The 16,420-nt window shown below is 42.0% G+C and overlaps 1 protein-coding gene across 2 annotated transcripts in view; it reads right to left on the reverse strand.

Moving 5' to 3' along the window:
• Nucleotides 1-16,420, reverse strand: part of LOC133449485 (ubinuclein-2-like) — a 46,734-nt gene that overhangs the window by 6,626 nt on the left and 23,688 nt on the right. For both annotated transcript variants that reach the window (XM_061728746.1, XM_061728672.1), the window contains 8 exons: nt 14,325-14,395; nt 13,901-14,030; nt 9,266-9,363; nt 7,820-7,930; nt 6,851-6,994; nt 3,970-4,020; nt 3,803-3,845; nt 90-1,490 (listed from right to left, as the gene is read on the reverse strand). In XM_061728746.1, the coding sequence (XP_061584730.1) occupies nt 90-1,490; nt 3,803-3,845; nt 3,970-4,020; nt 6,851-6,994; nt 7,820-7,930; nt 9,266-9,363; nt 13,901-14,030; nt 14,325-14,395 (2,049 nt within the window). The remainder of the gene's footprint in view (nt 1-89; nt 1,491-3,802; nt 3,846-3,969; nt 4,021-6,850; nt 6,995-7,819; nt 7,931-9,265; nt 9,364-13,900; nt 14,031-14,324; nt 14,396-16,420) is intronic.

Raw genomic sequence — 16,420 nt, forward strand, 5'->3', positions numbered from 1 at the left:
GTATCCACACACATATACATACATACATTTCTTTTAATGAATGAAATAAAGAATAAAAACGTTCTTGGCGCGGGTCTGGATTCACTGACCTGTGAGAGGTGCGGCGTCGTGGACGTCGTGCTCAGCGCTCCTGACGCCACCCAGCCGTTTCCCGCCTTGGAGCCCTGGTTGGCCCCGCCCACCGCCCTCTGCCTCGCCGCGTGATTGGCCGACGCGGAGGACGACGACGGTGGCGGGAGATTGTTGGCGAGGCTGCAGGCGGCCGCCAGAGCTTTGCTGTTGGAGGCGGTGATGATGACGCCGGACTGAGGTTTGTGGGCGCCGGCGAAGCTGCAGCCGCTCTGCGTGGTCTTGGCCGGGCCGGCGGCGGCGCTGAAGGGCGGCCGGAAGGCCTTGGGGGTTTTGGCGGAGAACTGCTGCGTGCCGGGGTTGATGAGCTGGTGGGAGGGGGAGGAGGACGGCGAGGGGGAGGGCGGCGGCGTGGGGGCCGGCGGCCGCGGCGTCAGCTTGATGATGGGGGAGGAGTTGCTGCTGTGGGACTTGGTGAGCGTGGCCTGCATGGGCGTGATGAAGTTGGGCTGGGCCTTGGCCTGAGGGGGCGGGGCCTTGGGCTGGGTGGGCGGGGCCTTGGGCTGGGCGACGTGGGCGTTGGGGGCGGAGCCTGCCGGGGAGGCGGGGCAGAAGGCCTGCAGGCCGTGCAGGGAGGTAGAGTTGGCGCGGGACTGTGAGGACGAGAACGGCGCCGCGCCGCCGCCGTTGCTGCTGCTGGCCGACTTGGCGCCGCTCTTGGTCAGAACCGCGCCGCCGCCGCCCATAACTCCCAGAATGCCCCTCTGGTGGGGGGGCAGCAGCGGGGAGGCCGTGGGGGGGGGCCGCTGCTTGGCCGGCGGCGGGGAGGGCTGCGAGTGCTGCGAGTGCAGCGAGTGCAGCTTGCCCATCAGCGCGCCGGGCCTGTGGTTGGGCGTCGCCATGGCGACCTGTCTCTGGTTCTGGGCCTGGCCGGCGGCACCGCCGGCCTTGGCCGGGCCGTAGGAGGCCAACATCAGGCCGGCGGGCTGCACCCGGGCCAGGGACGACACCCCCCGGGACGAGGAGGCGGAGGTAGCGGGGGGGCTGCTCAGCAGCATGGTCGTCGTGGGCGACGGGCTCCCTGCAGACGTCGTGGTCACCACGGCCGGCGGCGGCGGCGAGGACAGCGGAGACGCGGAGGGGTAGTGGGGGGCGACGGGGGGCGGGGAGGACGTGGGCATCTGCAGCGGGGGCGGCGACAGCGGGCTGTCGGCCAGGCCCAGCCCCTTGGAGCCGTGGCCCAGCAGCGTCAGCGCGTGGCTGATGGAGTCCAGCGTCGGCGCCGTCAGGTCCTCGTCCAGAGAGTCCGACAGGCAGATGGGCTCCGAGGACGAGGTCAGCGGCCGCTGGGCCGGGCCGGCGCCGAGCAGGGGGGGCGCCGAGGTCAGGGTGAGCAGAGGCTTGTGGATCCAGAGACCGTCCTGGGGACAGAAGACACAACGCTGAGGCTTATGGACCAACATCGTCTCGTTTTTATCTAAATAACACGATCATATCTTAAAAATGGTGATATTGATGAGGCCTTGGAAGCATGAATATAGTGAGTGACCAGTGAGGTGACCTGAAGAGGCATCGTGGAGATTTATACTTTATATAAATACTTACATTTTAATTATGCCTCTTATTTTTATTTTATTTATTAATTTCTTCTGTTTAGTTTGTTATAGTTATTTAAGATTTTTGTGCACTTGAGAAAAAAGTCGAAATGAATGTTGAAATACAATTTCAAGAATAAAGTCGAAATTTTGTGAATAAAGTTGAAATACATTTCGACTTTTTTCTCGAAGTGCATAATGAAAAAAAAATCCTCTAAAATATCATTTTTATTTTTCTCCTTCCTGGCCCTAATACTTTTCCGTATTATTATGATTTCTGTTACGAGGTTGTTTAGAATAGAATAGAATACATCTTTATTGTCCACCAGGGGTGGAAAATTGTGTTTTCATTTTGTTAATGTGCTTCTTTTCTTTTTAATGTCCTTGCCAAATATTCGATTGTTTGAAATTCGAATGACTGTTCAATGTTGTATTGTTGTGTATTATGTGAAAAATCTAATAAAGACATGTTAAAAAAAAAAAAAAAAAAAAAAATCAGACAATCATGAAAACATTTTATACAGATTTCCATACAGCCATTCGGATCATTGCTTAAAATTTCAAATAAGATCCCCATTTATCCTCCGGGTTTAGCAAAATACCGTATTTTCCAGACTATAAATCGCATTTTTTTTTTTTCTTTGGCCGGGATGAGACTTGTACGGAAGAATATTAGGGCCAGGCAGGAGAAAAATAAAAATAATATTTCAGAGGAAGATTTTTTTTTTCATTATGCACTTCGAGAAAAAAGTCGAAATGTCGAGGAAAAAGTCGAAATGACGAGAAAAAAGTCAAAATTTTGAGAATAAAGTTAACCTTCAGAGACTATAACAAACAGCGCATGTGACTTTCTTTACAAAATGCCTCGTAGGTCTTTTACTATTACTACTACCAATACTACTACTATTACCACCACCACTATGACTACTCCTACTGTCATTAATAATACTACTTGAATGGAGACACACAATTAATAGACACAGGTAGGGGTGGGCAAAAATATCGATATGGCAATATATCGCGATACTTTTCCAGCCGATTCAATATCGATATTCAAAATTTGAATATCTTTTTTTTTTTTTTTTATCCCAGATTTTTTTCCCATTATATCACCCAGTGCTCCTACCTAAGTGACAGTCCTGGGCATTGCCACTCTCTACCAACCCTGGGAGGGCCCTGCACTGAGCTCAGGTTTTATTTCACGTTTTATTTCATTTTATAATTTATTTTTTTATATAACACAATTGCCTGTCCTTAAAAAATTAAAAATAATGGACAGAGGTTTATTTATTTATGGATTTATATCTATACTGACTGATCACTGTGCCTGTCCTCGGTTTTATTACCATCTTTCTTGTGTTTATTATCATTTGCCACATAATTAAAGCAACCTCATACTAAATTTAATGTTAATTTCATATGATGTAAATAATATGAAAAACATATACAAATATGTTGTAACTTTAGCTTGTAAAGTTATAATAAAACATTGTTTTGACTCAGTTTGTCCCATGAATTGTCACTATAATCTGATGAACGTGCAACTCGGATTTTAAGATCCATCACTATCATGTGATGTACATATATACAACTTGGATTTTAAGATGTGTAATGCATTTTTAAATTTTTCGGTGAACTATGTAGAATATAATAATCGGGATATCGCATAATCGGGATATCGCAATGTGTATCGTATCGTAGCTCAAGTATCATGATGCGTATCGTATCGTGAGGTCCTTCCCAATACCCACCCCTAGACACAGGTCCCAAATAAACTAACCCCTCCTTCATTTGTCTCTGTGGGATCAGTGCTTATGTCTTTCCCTCTTGGTATTGTGTTAACGCAGGTAAAACCTCTGCTGATGATCAGCAGCACTTAGCTGCTACTCAGTACTGTCCACATGCATTTTTATCTTCTTTTGCTTCATGTTGTATTCACCTGATCCTAAGATCATATTCTTACACACTAGAAAAACCACATAAGCTGGAGCGGGAGCGCCTGACGGTCCGGGCCGGGACCTGGATGTTTCCTGGTGCGTTCGAGCGCAGATCTATTTTTAGCCCGTAAACCGGTGACGTGACTCGGCAGAAACGCTCGTCATCGTCACGTCTCGTGTCTCAGCAGAGCCGTGACTCACCTTGGCTTTGGCCTTTGGTCCAGGAAGAACTCGCCTCTTGACTCTGAAAGGAAAAACAAAACAAGAGCAGTGTTCAGTGAAGACGTCCCGCGGCGGTCGGGCCGAGAGGCTCGGAGACTAATCTCTGTAACCATGGCGATAGGAGGCGGGATGCTGTGCACACTTACAGGTTTCCAGTGAGGTGATTGTGAACGACGAGACTCTCCTTGAATAAAATCCTGAAAAACACGTTAAAACCAGACGACCGAGAGATTAAACTGATCATGGAGTCAAGTTTGATTTAATTCAGTTCAGAATGTAATAAAGATAGAACTCATTATATATCATATCTATTTAAATGAAATGCTGTGATGCAGTAAAGTGGCAGAAACATGAACTTTTGCAGTAAACTACTTGCTAATCGTCAGAAAGGGTTGATTATATAAACTGTTTTGCCTGCAGCTCCGACATTTTACCATCTAATGTTTATTTCTAAAGCTGTCAGGTCTTGCCTTGTGAAGGTGTCGCTTCGCGGCCGAACCTCCACCTCATTACTGCCGCTAAGTGCTGATTAGCACCCAAGTCTGCCGTTTAAAGTGTTAGTTTTAATGCTGTAATCCAGGAACTTATTACATTTTCCCATCAGCACTAGGGGTGGGAATACTTTACCATCTCACGATTCAATTCAAACAGTTTGATTCATAAGGACTTCTTCTTAGATCTATAGGTTACAAAGGATCTTCCCCACTCTGCTTTGCAAGAGAGAACGATAAATGGAGACATTTAAGTGTCTTTACCCCTTTTATTTAGGTGTTTTCAGCGCACGAGTACGGTCCAGAATTGGCAGCAACAGATTTGTTTTATTTTTTATTATTGTAGTAAATTGCGATTCTTATGTGAATCGACTTTTTGGCAGACGCCTAATCAGCCTTTTAAACACGTCTGACCAACTGCTGCTCCATTTAAGAGTTGCTTTTATGTTTATGTTTGTTTGTACGACATAAAATACAAAAACAAGGATCTTACAGGGACAGAGGAAACTGCTCAAGTGGCCTCAGCAGATCATGTCAGGACCCCCTTCCACAACGGCTGTGTGATAAGACAACTAATGGCGCTTTTCCACCAGTACCTACTCAGCCCGACTCGCCTTGGTTCTTTCCCACTAGGGGTCTAAAGTGCCGAGTAGATACTTTCCTGTAACTATTCTGCCGAGGTTCTAAGCGGCTGAGTCGGGCTGTGATGTCATCACACTACAGGCCACCGATTGGTCGGGGGGTTGGAGTCAGACGTCTGAGTCAGGATGTGACATCAGAGAAAGAAACTCTGACGGAGATTCTTGTTCATTTTATTCCAGCAGTAACGGCAGCAGAAGTTGGTGATCCAACTCTGAGGTGCAGATGTTCATAAACCTGGTGCTGAGGAGAGAATTAAAAAGATCTAGACGGGCGATAAGGAACGACCAGATCTACCAGGAACTCTGTCACTTCATAGTAGGGCTGCAACTAACGACTATTTTAATAGTCGACTAGTCACCGACTATTGAAACGATTAGTCGACTAATCGGATAATTAGTAATTTTTTCTTAAATTTAGTATGTCGCTTTAATTATGTGGCAAATGATAATAAACACGAGAAAGATGGTACTTCAATGAAAAATACAGGACTGTCTCAGAAAATTAGAATATTGTGATAAAGTCCTTTATTTTCTGTAATGCAAAAATGTCATACATCCTGGATTCATTACAAATCAACTGAAATATTGCAAGCCTTTTATTATTTTAATATTGCTGATCATGGCTTACAGCTTAAGAAAACTCAAATATCCTATCTCAAAAAATTTGAATATTCTGGGAATCTTAATCTTAAACTGTAAGCCATAATCAGCAATATTAAAATAAAAGACTTGCAATATTTCAGTTGATTTGTAATGAATCCAGAATGTATGACATTTTTGTTTTTTTAATTGCTTTACAGAACATAAAGAAATAAAGAACACAATATTCTAATTTTCTGAGACAGTCCTGTAGATATGTTATTCAACTTTGCCACTGTTCATACAAAAAGTTAAGAAAATTTAAAACCAAGGACAGTGATCAGTCAGACATAAATCCATGAATAAATAAACATCTATCCATTATTTTTCATTTTTTAAGAACAGGCAAATGTGTTATATAAAAAATAAAATAAAACGTCTCATATTTTTTCTGTATCAAGTGGGTAAAATCGGTTCTGGATGGCAGGACATGATCTGGGTTGAACTGGTGTTGTTGAAACTCGTCACCCAGACCCAACGTGCTTTCTCTTCAAATGCTTGTGCATCACCAACGTGCTCCCGTGATAAGCAAGGTCTGCTTTGCAAACCTTACAAGTAATCTTTTTATTTACCGTATCGAGGCTAAAAGGCTCCAAAACTTTAGAAGTTTTGTTACATGCAGCGGCTCTACCACAGGACGGGACGCCGTCATTATTGTTACCCGCTACCGCTCGGCAGAGACGCTAGCGCGCATGCGCGACTCTCGGCAGAGATTGTATTGAAGTGAGACGCCTCACTCCGTTGGAGAAACACGTCTGGCGACATTTGTCGACAATGGAATTTATTGTCGACAATTTTGATTGTCGATTTTTGTCGACAACGTCGAAGAATCGTTGCAGCCCTACTTCATAGCTGCTCACGGCTCCAGCTGACTTTTCAGCAGCACCCAGATGAACAAAATTTTTTTTTTTTAAATCATCACCGCTTGAAGCTTTTCTCTCTCTCATTTTTTAACTTGATATGGAACACAAGCCACAGACCCAGCAGCACATCTATCATCTCCTCCAGGTTCTACATCTTTAGTGTTGTTGTCTTCTTCGTTTAGATACACAATCAAATACGTCACAGCAGCTTCTCCAACCTCCTACTTCTGATCTGGGTGTTGAAAGAAACGAGGGCGAGTTGAGTCGGGCTGAGTAGGTACTAGTTTAAAAGCGCCATAATTGCTTAATTGCAAAGTGGAATCCCGAGACGTGCCGTATAAGCGCCCCCGTGTGGTCATCAGTGGTATTGCCGCTAACACCAAACACACTCACCTGGTCTGCATCCAGCCTTTGGGCCACAGCGGTTTGACCTCGTTGTCCAGGAAGGCCTTTAGGTAATCCTCCACCGACAGAGAGACCTGCTTCTCCATCTCGTAGCAGCTGAGCTTCACCCGGACGAGGCAGCACAGCAGGTTCCTGCCGACACACGACAACAGGGTTTTAATAAAGTGATTCAGGACTTGAAGAGGAACATGGACGTGGAGGTCTGGTCCGGTTCAGATGAGGAACTAAACAACTTTAGTGGAACTGGTTGTTATTTTCACTGGGGTTTGTATTTCTTAGACCAGTAATTCTCCACCTTTTTGGGGTCCTAGATCCCCTGCAAATTTGTGGTCAATGTCTGGGTTTGAGAGAATCTCTCTACATTGAAAAACAGACGCTGCTGTAAATCCAAACATGATATATTCTTCTTTGTAAAGTCTTTTTTTGACGTCTTTTTTCTTTTCCTTCTTCTTGTTTGTGTTTCTGTGCTTATCGTGTTCTTTTTTGTTTAGTTTTTTTTAACATTATTGCAATTTTGAACGCTATCTTGAACTTTGCAAGTTAATGAGCGTTTTCATAATAAAAGCATTTTAAATAAATGAAGGTTGTATATTCCCACTGAAACTAGCAGGCTCTTAATTTGAAAAGGATGCAGAGATCATGTTATGTTTATTTTAAAAGTGTCGTGCAGTGCAAGATTTCTTATTAAAATACAACAAATTACACTTGTAAAGAGGAAAAGGTCATGTGATCCTCTGTAGTTTAGGTAGATAAAGGTCTCGGTCACATTTGAGTAAAATAATTATCTATTTCTATAAATGTCAGAGGATCTATTTTTTAAATATATATTTGATTATCCTGGACCCCCGGACCCCTTGCGGTTACACCAGGGACCACTAGGGGTCCCCGGACCCCCGGTTGAGAATCACGGGTCTAGACGGCGGTCTGAACCGGACCGGACGACTCCGGCATCGTTACCGGAGCTTGTCGTCCCAGACGAACTTCTTCCGAGGACCCATCACTCTTTTCCCGGGTTTCTCCTCGTCCTCCTCCTCCGAGCCGTTCTTATCGCCTTCTTCCGACTGCTGCCTGTTAACAAACGCAGTGGCATTAGGTCAGACTCATCAGAGTTTGGCTGATTTATTTTCCTTTGAAAGCATTTTAAAAGTTTTAAAGTGACTTTCAAACACCAATAAAAGTCTTGTTTCTCTGAACTGAAGCTCCCTGAAACCGCCGACCGGGACATCCAGGTTCGGCTGAGCGCCGACATGAACCCGGCTCTCATTTGCAGCAGAGCAGAGTGGAAGGGAAGGGGACGCCCCTGAAACCAGGTGATCGCGGTTCCGTTGGGCCCGGTTTGACTCGGACTGGGCCAGGATCGCCACCGATGGCCGAATGCGACTAACGAAGGACTAACAAAGACAGATCTGGAGACGCCGGCGCCGCCAGATAAATACTCGCGGTGACGGCCAGATCCAAAACTAGAGTTAAAGACACTTCAGCGTTAAAATGTTATCTTTAGTTAGTTCGTTACAATTTATTGTCCTTTTGGAAATTCTTTTTGCATCTGTGGCAGTCAAAGTACATGGTAAAAAAAAACCCCAAAAAAATCAATACAATACAATAATTTTTTAATACAAAACAATAACATAACTTAACACAATGATCCCAAAGTGCTTCACAACAAACCTAGTGGATTATGAAATTAATAATGCATCTATAATTTATTTAGCAGAGCTATACTAAACTATGCTATACCATCTTTGATTTGATCAAAAACAGGTCATTGTTTTTTTTATATTTCTAGCAGAGTTCAGTTTTAGTTCTAAGTTTGAATTAACATAAAAATAAAAAATAATAAAATAAATGAAAAAATAAAAGATAAAAGTCTCTTTCCGACTGGAGAAGTTTGGGTTTTTGAGGAAAAAATCAAAGATAAACGTGACTAAAAATGAGTTTATCAATAAACGTAACGCTATTACGCTACATTGCAACAACTGCTAGTATCACAACAAGTATTACACTAGATTTGCACAAATAAAACAATAACTAGAAGAAGAAACACGCATATTCTGGTTAAAGCTGTGTGGGCGGAGCCGGAGATGGATTTGAGGGTTTTTCTTCCCGTCCAGGATTCAGAGGTTATGGGATGGGGGGGTTTATGGCTCTCATGAAACACAAACCTCTGCGAGTGAAATCTTATTATCAAACTCGTCCTGAACATCGTAAGACCCGAGTTCCCCGCCGGTAAAGCTGGGAGAGCTCACCAAACTGATGTAACTAGGTTTTCTCTAAATTTCTCTAAATTTCAATAATCTTAGAAGACGAGAACCAGGATTCTTATGTAAACTGATAGTTTTAGTTCAAACACTTTCAGATGTAGAGAAACAGAAATAGTGTCTGAAGTAAAGAGGGTTTCCTCACTTTGCAGCCTTGGCCATGTCGTATCGTGTGATCTGCTCCGGCATCACGCTGCACACGGCCAGCTTCAGCTTCAGCAGCGGCGCCCGCAGCCGGTCGTCCTGCAGCGAGACGAGAGGGAGGAGGAGAGGAAGAAAAGAGGAGAAGGATTTAGATTCATGCTGCTAACAGAGCTGCTTTAATGAGGCGTGACCAAAGACATCTTGGAGCCCAGTTCTGGAGCCCGGTTCGGGTGCCAGTTGCTGCTCACCAGCAACAGAAGCGTCAAACGGGCTGCAGATTAAGAAGCTGCAAAATTAGAAAGTACAAAATAAAAGCTGCACAGAAGCAGAAGGATCCGTTTCAGAGTCAGAACCGACATGTTAGACAGAAAACCCACAAATGGATCAAACTCTGAGTCAGATTTGTTGCCAGATAAGTAACAAAAAGATCTTGATTTTATTATTTCCGTTTCCTTTGAATTTTAATGTTTCCTTTTAATGATCAAACTCTAGCACTTTGAGATTTTTCAGTAATGTAAAGTGCATTATAAATAACATTTATTATTATTATTATTATTATTAAAAGATAAAAAAAAAAAAACAATATCATTATTAAAGAAATGCAACAATAAAATACTCGAGAAGTCTTGATCCTGATGACGAACCTCAAAAAAAAAAAAAAAAAAATCAAGCTTTTCTAACATTTAATGTTGTTTATTTTAAAACCAACCAACAAACTCGATGACACTTTTCCGAGGACGTGAAGCTCGAGACCCACCATCAAGACTGTCCAAACTGAGGAAGAAGAGGATGGCCACGACCATTTTAAATGATAGTTTACACCCTTTGCACAGTGAATTTCAGTTTCTCCCCTCTGGACGGAGGTTGTCAGTCCCATTTTGTAAAACAAAACGTTATAAAAACAGCTTTGTTCTAGCTGCAGTAACACTGGTGAACAAGCTGTAGTTTGCACAAAAGTTGCACAAGTCACTTTTCGGAGCACGATGTATTTTACAATGTTTTTATCTTATTGCTCTTATCCATTCCTAGCTTGGAGGAAATTTTGCTCTTGGTGTTTTAATTCTTTTTTAGCCTCATGTCTTTTATTTCTTATATTTATTTCATGAACTGCAGCACTTTCTGTCGAGCCGAAGCTGTCTCTTGTTTTATGTGTATGTGTTCTTCTTAAATGTCTTGTTCCTGAACTGATTGTCTGTTTTCTGCTGCTTGTTTAACTCTCGACTGCAAAACCAGTTTACCCTTGGGTATCAATAAAGTAACCTGAACCTGAACCTGAAGACTGCTTTGCTGATTTTACCTGTAATTATTTAAGCTGTACGTTTCTGCATCATGATGAAAACCTCAAAGACACGCCCTCTTTTGGGCTCCGCCCGCCCCCCGAACAGACGGACGATATCTGAAGTTTAACATGAAGCTAACATCGATATTATCCGATCGTCTACCTGGCAGGTGAGAGGATTCGGTGGTCGTGATCTTATTTAAGCACCGTTACATCAGCAAACATCTCCGATGTTTATTCTACCAACGGTGGTTTTCACCCAAAAAGGGGCGGAGACATCTGTGACTGGCTGTGATTTTGTTCTCAACCACTGCTAAAATGTTTTTGCACCCGACGGCAGGAGCGACGCTGGTAACGGACCAACTGGGTTAAAAGGAAAGTTAATTTCAGCAGAACGTGTTTGTGCGCCTTTCTACGCTGTAGAACACATTTCTTAAAAATTACACTTCTTTTTAAAACAACAACAACGCGGCATCGTGGTAGCCTGCTCCCAAAACCACAGCATCGTGGCTCCAGCCAATCACAGTCGGGGAACTAACCGACACCATTTCACCCAGAAACTTACCTTACCTTTAAAGTAAGAAGAAGAAGAAAATTATTAAATGTGTAAAAAAAAAAATACATTTAGCTGCAAGACAAGATGTGAGGAGGAGTTAAATTTAGTAGAGGAAGAGGAAGTTAATATGTGATCAAATGTACAACGTGTTGCATTTTCCTCACTCATTTATTTCCTTTTAAATAAATAAATAGATAAATGAATAAAACTCGCCCACAGCTCTCTCCGTGTAGTTTCCAGCCTGATCACGCCTCGGGGCAGAAACCCAGCTCGGTTACAACTGTCTGATTGACCAAAACCGACAGAGAGTGTGAATCCAACGACCCACAGAAACACTGCAACATCAGCCGTCTGTTGTATTTCTGTTTGTGGTGATTCTGCTCGTGTTGACGGCTCAGGGATTATATTTACGGTGTGCAGCGTATCTGACTCCTCACACGGTGGCTGATAGATACGTGATGGTGGAACTGCAGAGATTCAACCTTTCTCCGGCTTTGATGAAAACAGCTTTTAAAACGCTCAAGCTTTATATAAGTCTTTATACCCGGGGACTCGTACCCCAGCTTCATGCCGGAGGATGTTTCCACATCACACTGGCCACGGTTACATGATGTTTTCTAATTCGGAATTAATTATTCTGAATTAAATAATTTAGAATTAAACTATTTTCCTTTGAGTTTACATGGAAATAGTAATTCCGAATTAAGGTTTACATGGAAAACACGTTTGCTGGTCTTTCTCCAATTTTTCTTCCCAAGGTCTGGGGGTTGGGAAGGTTCTGATTGGATAGGAGGGGGACCGGAAGTTACATCTACCGGAAGTAAAACAAACTTAGCCGCTACAACTTGGAAAAGCTCACCCTTTTTATGTTTCCTGCCATCTGTTCTTTTAATTATTTCCAGATCTTCCAAGCTATTTATTAAATAAATGGTCTCTGCTCTTGACCAGCGTTTACTGCCGCTGCCATCTTGAAACTTTGTTTGGAAAACCAGCCCAGTGGAATATAAGATCATGGAGACAGACGGGCGAGGGAACGAGCAGAAAGAAAGACCGGAATTCATTTAAAGTGGAATGAGTGACTACGTTTCCATGCAGTCAAAATTCGGGTTATTGCTAATATTCTGGTTACTGAAACATTTGGAATATTCCCTTTACATGGTAATTAATCATTCGGGATATCTGGATCAAACCAGCGATGCGTGGAAAACGTCATGACGCAATTACCGTCATTTCCGCTCCTTCTTCCTGTATCCAAATCCAAAACAAATCCTGCTTCGTGCAACTTTTCGCTCACCTTCTTGTAAATCTGGCTATCCCGGTACTTTCTACCGTCTACAAATGCAGAAATGTTCATATCCTTCATTACATTTATGAAGTGATTAGTCTCCTCCTGGTCTTGTGTTTCTCTGTGTTTATAAGAACTTCCTGGACTCAAAAGACCAGGATTCCTTGTGAACAGAACATGCAGAAAACAAATTCCTGTTCCGTTTGATGGGGATATTCCGTTTGGCGTTTACATGACCCAATATTCGGGTTTTAAAAGGAGTAACCATCATCGTCACATTCGGGTTTTTACAAACCTGAATATGAGCAAATTCGGGTTATTCAAAAGGGGTTATTGGTGTTTACATGGCTGTGCAAATTCGGGTTATTGCCAATATTTGGGTTTTAAAAGGGTTATTGATGCATGTAAACGCAGTCAGTGTTTACATGATCGCGGAATTATTCTATTCGGATTTAAAAATCAGAATAAACCAGCCACTTCGGAATTCAGTTTAATTCGGAATGGCTATTTTCGTTCGGAATTAGGTGTTTACGTGGTAATTTTTAGTGATGCACCGAAATGAAAATTTGTGGCCGAAACCGAAAATAATAATAAACACTTGGCCGAATACCGAACAATACCGAACATGGTTCTTCGCAGTTTTTCATTTATTTTGCCAATTTTTTCACCATTGCATAAATCTTTTAAAAGAAAAAAATCTTTTACAAAATTACAAGGTAGAAAACATTTGTTTAACATAAAAAACTGAACATTTTTTAATTTCCCAGCATTTCTTAAATATTCCAGCAGACATTATACCAGCAAAGAACAATAACTTAAAATAAATAAATTAGCAAAATACATTTTTTGGCCATCTTTGAGTTTACGTTAGGCTTAACTGACTGAACATTGTAACATAGGCCTTAAAACAATAAAAATGCATTAAAGCACTCAGGGTTTTTTATCATTTCAAATGATAAATCAAACTTGTAGCTGAAAGACTTTGCAGATGTGCCCCCTCTAGATATTTGAGCAGAACATTCAGTGCAAACAGCCATTCTTGTATTATTCTTTGCCACTCTAAAATACTTCCACACTGCTGACATGTTTGCACCACTTCACTCCACGCTCTTCCACGTTTGATTTCGTCATCTAAACGCACCTGTAATAGATTGATTTATGTTGATTTGGTTCCACCTGCTGGTGAATGTTAGGTAAAATTCTTATGTGGTTAGTTTTTGGTTGGCCAACGCTTTATGTGGTGCGCAACAGTTACGGAGCGGCCAGTCTATTTCCTTATATTACAACGCCGTTATTAATTGTTCGGTTTTTTTCCCCACTTATTCCACCGAACACCGAAAGTTTTTTTTTGCCATTTTCGGCCGAACAATTTCGGTTACCGAACAATCGGTGCATCACTAGTAAATTTTACTCATTTTAAATCAGATTTAATTTTAATTCTGAATTAAAGGAATTAAACTTCCCATGTAAACACACTGAGTGTGGATGGGTGTAATGAGAGGGTTTGGCGGCTCACCTGGATGTTGATGCTGAGCTTCTTCAGCCGCTTGAGCAGGGCCTCCTTGTTGCACGGCACAAACGCCTCCATGTGGCAGTAGACGGCCGAGCGAACGTCCGGGGGCTGCTCCTGCACCTGCAGCTCGATGCTGGAGGAGAGTCCAGGCGGTTAGAGAGAGACGACGGGAGGGGGCACAATAAAGAACGAGAGACGGAGTGGGGGGGGGGGGCAGGGGAATGAGAGCCGGGGTGAATGGAAACGAGTAATATGTCATTACCGCAGACAATGAGCGACAGAGAGAAAACAAAACACTTAGAGGCGGCGGGAGGAGTAGCTGGGGAAATCTGCTGGAGATGAGTGAGGGAGGCTGATAAGAGGAGGAGGAGGAGGAGGAGAAGGGCTGGGAGGCGGCCGGCGGTGATTTAAAAGCTGTCCTACTCACTCCAGGAGAATGTTATTCATGTCCAGGGTGAAAAATTTCTTCCTGCCCTCCTGATCAAACTGCCGCGAGGCCTGCGGGGGAAAAGGTTCAGTCAGCACGCAGCTCCACAAAACACTGATGCTGAGCAGAAAAGAAGAAAACTCACATAAGCATCGCTAGTTAAAAACACCTTTGACACATTATTCATCCTTTTAATGCAACCAGAGCCGATGTGGGAGGTCTAACGCAGACGCATCATATCAGTCTGCATCCGATAAATAAAGCCTTCAAAGTTCTGAATTTTTTAGATTGCATTGATTTATGGATAATGAATATTTCTATGGAAATTTGAAATTTGTATGTATGTATGTATGAGTGAATATATGTGTGTGTAAATGGATGTGTGTATGTCTATGTATGTATTAGGCCTGTGTTGAATAAAAAAAACAATTTCCGATTCTCCGATTTTAAAATAGATTCTCATATTAATTCCTAAAAATCGATTCATCTGTCTAAAGATCGATTTTTTTCCTCCCATCATTATATTACAACTTTTGGTATTTTTTTGTTTCTGCCCAAAAAAGGAATGTTTTGTTGGACAGGAAAATAACTAGTGCCATATTTTTGCCTTTAAATATGTTTAAAGGTATGAAAACATTAAAGTTTTCAGTTATAATTGCATAAATTGTCTATATTTCATTACTTTATATACTGTCTTGGCGTTACATTTGCGTAAAATGCTAAAAACCAAATTCTTTAGCTGCCAATACTTGCTGTTGAATCTCAATACTAGTATTCATATGTTGCAGAACTACAGTCATATAATTCATGCAACAGCTGAAAAAACTGTTTTAATAACACTAATCGGTATCGACATGAATTGAACCAAATCCTGATAATCGATTCTGAATCTTAAGAATCAGAATCACACACGTATATGTAATTGTACTTTATATATAATTGTATTATATACTATATGACAATATAAGGGGGGGCTGAACTTGATAAGCTTTGCTTCCTTCAGCTCCTTCTCGAACTTGCACTTCATCATAATGTGCTATTTAAAAAAAATATTATTATATTTACCGTTTGTTTTATGCTTGTGCATGTTTGAGACAAATAAAAATCAAATCAAAGTACCCGTGGACAGCAAATAAAATAGATTTACACGCCTCAATCACAAGAAAACAGACAGATATAATCGCCCTGGTTCTCTGCTCCATTTCAGCTGCCGTCTCTTTAAGGCCCCTCAAACGGCGGCGCTCTGCTCTGATTGGTTGAGAAAGGAGTGCACCGAGCGGCTCGTCTCTTCCTTCCAAGGTGTGCCAAATTATCCGCCAGGCTGGCGTTTTTCTGACACGTTCCACGGGGGATCTGAGCGAGGGGTGGAGGGAAAAACCTGCGACTGAAACCTGCAGAGCAGAGCTGGTTTCGTGCAGGGGGATGAAATCATTTGCATAATGACTTCAGACACAAACGTATCAGCAGATCAGACGCTCAGAAATATTCCTGACATGCATCAGTTTGGTTTGGAGTCACTGAAAATCATGTTGGTCTCTTATTTTGGCGGTTTGAGGTCTAGAAATGTAAGGTTTTCTGATGGTGGACTTTCACAATAAAAGAAGAGCAATACTGTTTTTAGATTTTTGAGGCGAGACGGTAAACATGGCTTTTTTACAAAAAAAAAAAAAACAATAGGAATAATTAGTAGAAAATAATATAGTCATCCTTCAAATCCATTATTGCTTCAGTTAAAACTGTTGAAATTTCTTGAATTCGTGGATCACAGAATTCTGCAAATTATGTGGAAAGCTCAAAAGAACATTTTGCCAATAAATATACAGAAAAAATTTGAAAAACAAGAAAATAAGTATAACTTAAAAGGAACAGAGATCTTTAAAAAAAATAAAAATAAATTCAGGACAAAATTAATGGAACGTTGTGTTTTTGTAAAAGGTATCAGTTTATGGAACAATCTGGATACAGAAGCCAAAGAATGCAAATCAAACATTACATTTAAAAGAATAATAAAAGCCTGTTTGATGAAGAAATATCGGGATAATTTAAAAAAACAAATTGCAAATTATGCAATAAAAAAAACACTTTCCAATAAACGT

Source organism: Cololabis saira, chromosome 1, assembly GCF_033807715.1.
Source record: "Cololabis saira isolate AMF1-May2022 chromosome 1, fColSai1.1, whole genome shotgun sequence".
Classification (NCBI taxonomy): Eukaryota; Metazoa; Chordata; class Actinopteri; order Beloniformes; family Belonidae; genus Cololabis; species Cololabis saira.